At 39.4% G+C, this 5938-nt stretch overlaps 1 protein-coding gene across 1 annotated transcript in view; it reads right to left on the reverse strand.

Annotated features, from left to right (window-relative positions):
• Positions 1 to 3489: 3489 nt before the first annotated feature.
• nkx1.2la (NK1 transcription factor related 2-like,a) overlaps positions 3490 to 5938 on the reverse strand; it is a 4342-nt gene continuing 1893 nt past the window's right edge. Inside the window, exon 3 of the mRNA XM_037697599.1 lies at positions 3490 to 4079. Coding sequence (XP_037553527.1) covers positions 3490 to 4079 — 590 coding nt within the window. The remainder of the gene's footprint in view (positions 4080 to 5938) is intronic.

Below are 5938 nucleotides of genomic sequence, written 5' to 3' on the forward strand. Positions count from 1 at the left end.
CCTCTTTTTTAACTCGGTTGGGATTTGGGGGTGTATTTGAGGTATTATTTGAGAGTTTGAGATGTTATTCAGCAGTTTTCACATCCCAGTTGTAAAAATCTACCTCATTGTCATGGTTACGCATCATAACAAATGTCTAAAAGTAAAAAAGGTTTCAGTAAAAATCCTTCCAGCTGCACAGCATCTGACACCAGAGGAAGTAATCCTCTGGAAAAAAATCAATTTACATCCAGAAAAAAATATTATTTAAAAGTTTTCAAAATCAAAAACTCAAAAATTTAGCTTGGAAATTAAATATTTAATTTACATCTAAATATATGGTTCACTAAATTGCAAGTTAAATATTTAGTTTGTTGTCAGGGTTTCTGACAGAGCAGGGTAGGAGTGAACCCAATAATGCAGGGAAAAGTCAGGACTCCAGGGTTTACAAAAATAAATACTCTTTAATAAGAATAAGAATAAACCAAAAAGGCTGACGTGGCAGCAACTTTTAAAAAAAACGGGAATCAGATCAGGCTGGCAGGACAGAACAGGACAATACCCAACGACGACGTGACAAAGGACAAGCCTCACAGACAGACTTATATACACAGACAGGACAAGACATATTTACAAACAGCTGGGACCAGACAAAGGAGAAATCAATCAGGATTAAATGAGACACACAAGGGTGCACAGACAGAGAAGGCCCACAAGATGGCGCCATCCCTACATTTGTAAATTAAACATTTTTCTTGGACATAAACATTTAGTTTGTAAACTAAATAATTAGTGCAGCGCTTTTTTTTTTGTACTATTAGTGCTTACCGTATTCTAAGTCTTGTGTATTCTTAGTTTAGTGAATGTGGTATATTCTTAGTTCATGACTCAGATCTTACTAATGTTTTTCTTTATAATTTGTGTTTTTGTTGGATGTAACTGAGACCCTGCGTACATAGTTTCGCCCCACCTCATGTATCATGTGTGATGTGTGTGACAAATAAATCTCTCTGAATCTCTAAATATTCAGCTTGCTAACTAAATATTTAACTTGCAATTTAAGTATGTATTTTGTAAACTAAATATTTAGCTTGTAAATTCAGTATTTAGTTAGTGGAATTATGACATTTATAAATATATGAATAAAATGGTGAAAATATAACTGAAAAAAAAAAACTTTTTTTCATATGAAGAGCTAAATAAACCAAAAGAATTGCTGTTAATTTTTGACTGTGTAACTTAACAAACGGCACCCCATAAATTAAAAGGTAGAATTTTTTTAATTGTTGCATATTTTCTTTGTGAGTAATTAAAGTTGCATCCAGTCATTTTGGACCGGAGAGTCGAAGCGACAACAAGAATGTGTTGAAATAATTCAAAACTATTTTAGTCGGGCACAGAAAAACACAAAACACCTCTTGACCCATGCACATTGCAGGGATAATTTTCTTAACAAAATAACAGCTGAATCTTCTTACAACGCCGTTGATAGATCAAATAATGTTCACTGTAGAGTTTGCTGAAATGCGCTGCAAGTTTCTTCAGGCATTTCCACTTTTTTTTGACTTCTTGTGTTGTTCAGTACTTATGCTTTGTTAGTATAAGAACACAGCACTTGCAGAAAATTTCGAGGACCTTTTATTACTAATATTTTCCATCCAATGTTACAGCCACTGACCTAAAACATTGTTTTTTTTAATAATTCCAGCAAAATGCCACTCTGTAAAAAAATTAAATAAAGATGCTTTTTGTATTCTATTTGATTTTGCAGATTACAGAAGTTTGGAGTGATTGAAATCACAGACCGCAGCAGTTTCTTCTGGTTCTCTTACACCAACCAACTGTTCTAATGCACATCTTCCACTGTACACTTTGGCATTTAAAAAAAAAAAAAAAAATTGAACTATGATTTTTATGCTACATTTGTATTCAAGTAACGTTTGTGGACAAGTTCTAACGAACCATTAGTAAAGTCATCATGCTGTAATAATGTGCCATTTGAGTGAATTGTGTGAAAACTAACAATTTCACAAGCAGTGGAAAATCTTCCAACTTGCTGACCTGGAGCTCAAAAGACAAATGAAACTAAAACAAACCATTTGTATCAATGACAAAATTTAGTTACGTTGGTGAAAACTCGTCCAGGTCATATTCATTACACAACAAGGTTAAAAAATAAAATAAAAAAAAACTGGGCTTCTCTTCTGAAGCTGAAGTTGTTTCGCTTCTCATCCAGGAGGTGTTATCATTTCTAAACTGTGGAGCTAGAACTGCATGAGAAGCCTGGTTGTGTACTTGGATTCACGTGCAGATTAGTCTGGACCTACTCGCCCCACACAATGGATGCTCGTTGGGATCTCTGTCAGCCCGGCTCAGGAGAGAGATGTTTTGGTGACCTGCATGAAGGTGTGAACTGTGGAGCTCACTGAGAATAGACCTAAATCTGCATTGTTAGTTTTTAAAAGTTGAAATATGTTGTTTAAAGTTGTTTTTTCCTTGTTTGACGTAAATGTCTTCCTTCACCTCCTCTTAAACCATCTTCTCTGTCTAAAATATGATCATTTTGGTCCTCAAGAGTGTCTTTTAAACTTGAGGTGGACCGTTGAGTCTTCTCCTGAAGAGCTGCTCTGTGTTGAGACATGTGTCTGAGGAAAGGATGTTCTCTAAACATTCCTCACTGCACTGACACATCGCTCAGTTTGGGTTTGGAGGTTCTGTCCGATGTCTGAGGATCCTGTATGATGTTTGGTGACAATCCTTCTGAGTTTTTCCAATCCTTCAGCAACATATGGGATGAGTGGTTTTGCGTTTGCTCTTCTCTCTGTTCTGTTCAGCAGAGTGATTTATGGATTAATTTGCTGATTTGACAAAGGCCCAGGACCTCCACAGGTTTGAAGAGCTTCTTTGATGTATCTGCTCCTTTTTCTTCCCTTCAGTTTTTGTGGGGCATGTTCGGTACCGCGGAGTGAAGATCTAAGGACAGAAATGTTGTGTTCCAGTGGATGACGAGAACATTTTTGATTGAAAAATGATTTAAATAAATTAAAAAATCTGTGTGATAAACCATGACACCCAGAAACATGCTTCATGTTGTTTAAATAAAGTTATATTTATTTTATGTTTCCATGGCAACTAATGTGAGATGCACAACATGTGAGCGCTTTAAAGAGAATAGCAATCTGTCACATCTGAGATGTAAAACATTATGAGTTATAAGAGCATGTGAGCTGTTACAAAGACAGGAAGTCTTTGAAAGAACTGAACATTTTTTGTTCTATAATTTACTTATTATACTTTAAATTGTCGTCATGTTGTTGTGCAGCATTTAAATTATTAAAACATTAAAAATCCTGTTTAGTTGACTTATAATAGAGTAATTAAAAAAACGCAATGCAACGTGGAAATAAAAAGTTCTGTGGTTAAAACTTCTGGTGTGAGAAGTATCATTTTGCGACAGAGTTTAAAAATCTATCAGTCTTGGTTGTATTTTATTTATTTTTTTTATTTTTTTTATAAATGATGTGAATTAAAATAAGTCGGCTGGACGAATCCACTGGGCATGAAGGGATGCAGGAGCCCCCCAGTGGAGGAAAGCGGAACTCCACCTCCTGTGTGGAAAATCACACTCCCGGAGCTGAAGTTGGAGAAACTTTGGTGGAAGGTGCCGGAGCCTGAGCCGCAGGTCGCCGGAGTCGGACTGACCAGGGAGCTGGAGCAGGGCTGCAAGGCGCTGTCCGCCCCGGGGTTCTGCTTTTTCCACTTGGTCCTCCGGTTCTGGAACCAGATCTTCACCTGCGTCTCCGTCAAACTCAGGGACAGAGCCAGGTTCAGTCTCTCGCACACGGACAGGTAGCGAGTTGCGCGGAACTTGTTCTCCAGAGCCACCAGTTGCTCGTACGTGAACGCCGTCCTGGCGCGCCGCGGCTTGGCGCACGCCTGTTCCGGCGGGCGCCGCCGCTTGTGGGTTGACTGCCCCTGCTGGGGGGTCTCCGTCTCCTTGGTTACGTCATGCTGCTCCCCTGAGAGGCAGGACTCTTTGTAGGAGGGTGAAGAGTGAAGACTGGGGTCGGGAACGACCGCAGGGTTCCTGGAGTCCTCATCTCCTGCAAATAAAGGACATTTAGTGTGACATTTATCAAAATGTAACATTTAGCACAAACACTTCTTACATTCATTTTCAGGACTATATCTACTGTTTTATCTGCATAAAATTAATTCAATTAAACATGGACCAATTAGAAAAGTGTCTACATTACTTCATTTTCTTGTTGTTCTTCTTCAGGGGTCCCAACGAACTAACTTGTTTTTACCCCGGATGTCCATGGCAACTAGACCAGGGAGATGCCATGGGGCACCCAGGGGAGCAGACGGTGGTTAAGGCCCTTGCCCAGAGTGGGGCAAATGAGGGAGTAGGCAGGTGTGGGTGTTTCACCTTTTCCACATTTTGATGTTGTCAGTCTGGGGCAGGGGTCTGCAACCTGCGGCTCTGGAGCCACATGCGGCTCTTTGGTTCCTCTGCAGCAGCTTTTTCAAGCTTTGACCAAAACTAACATAAAACTGCGCTTTATTGGTTGTTATTCAAACGACAAATAAAGGACTAGTTTTAGCAGTTTTCCTGTCATTTCTTTTACAAATATGTGAATACTGGAGGAGTAAAACGTACTCACTTTAACCTTATGCTTTAATTTTCCCACAATTAAAAAAATACATAGGTCTGCACAGTACATAGTTTTTATTAATTAAAAAACTACCCCCCCCCCCCTACAAGAATTTGATATTTTCATTTGTCTTAAATTGTAAAACTCTAAATTATTAGATCTTTTTAGCTTTATGGTGTCACCCCTAATGGCCACAAAAGTCCCTACCAACAAACCTAAAGTGGCCCACAGGCCACCAGTTGATAATCACAGCAGGTTGTTGCAGCTCTGATCACTTTTAATTTGAACAAAGGCATAAAATGGCTCTTTTGATCGTAAAGGTTGCAGACCCCTGGTCTGGGGAGTCTGATCACCTTCTCTGCATCAACACTCCCCCTCCATATGTACTTTTTACATATTAGTTTTCAGGGCTATAGCTCTATTACTGTTTTATAACATTCACTTAATCAAAACATGGACCAATTGTAAAGGTCTCTAAGTTTTATGTGACAATATCTTGATCACTTGTAGTATTAAACAAAATATTTAATACAAGTAATCAACAGGGGCAAAAATTAAATAACTGCCCTTCTTTGTGGCAGGACAGATAATCTGGCCAATCTTGTCACCTGGTGAAGAAATGTGTCTTCATTGTGCACCAATGATTCTCTTTGTTCAGTCTGAAGAGCAATTAAAAAAAAAAACGCAGAGGAGCTGATTATATCTGTGACTGGGACCCCAAGGTCTGAGGGGAGGGGGACACTTGGTCACTAATCCTTAAATAATTTATAAGCGCTCCAAATGTCATGTTGCGGAAAGAAATCCCGTCTAAATCCAGCTTCTGCGCTTCAGCCATGACGTGCTAATAGAGTTTCATATTTGCTGGCGGATCGATAAATGTCATCTATTTAAAGGGAAGTTTTAATCGAACGATATTTAGGATCAGACATGGATGGGGGTGTGAGGTTTGTACCTGCAAGGTGCTGGAGGGAGATATGCAGGAAGCAGTAATGGGATATCGATCAAAGCGCGCAGAGGCATCCTCAATGGGACGATTTAAACAATTATCTGGCCTGCCTGTCCCGGTGCCAATCACACGCGGGGGCTCTGGGAGCGTCTTTGTGGCTTCATTCAAAGAAAACGCAGCTTTGGAAATGAGGGGAAGGTCAGACAGAGATGACTATAAACCTAGAAGGAGTCACTTTATGGTGTTTACGCGCTCAGACAGGAACACTTCAGCTGTCATTAGAACTGCCATTTTATTTGTTGTATTGTGTGTGTGCGCCCGTGCGTGCGTGTGTTTGGCTTTGGATTCCTCTTTA

This window comes from Nematolebias whitei, chromosome 1 (genome assembly GCF_014905685.2).
Source record: "Nematolebias whitei isolate Nwh7 chromosome 1, NemWhi1, whole genome shotgun sequence".
NCBI classification, from domain to species: Eukaryota; Metazoa; Chordata; class Actinopteri; order Cyprinodontiformes; family Rivulidae; genus Nematolebias; species Nematolebias whitei.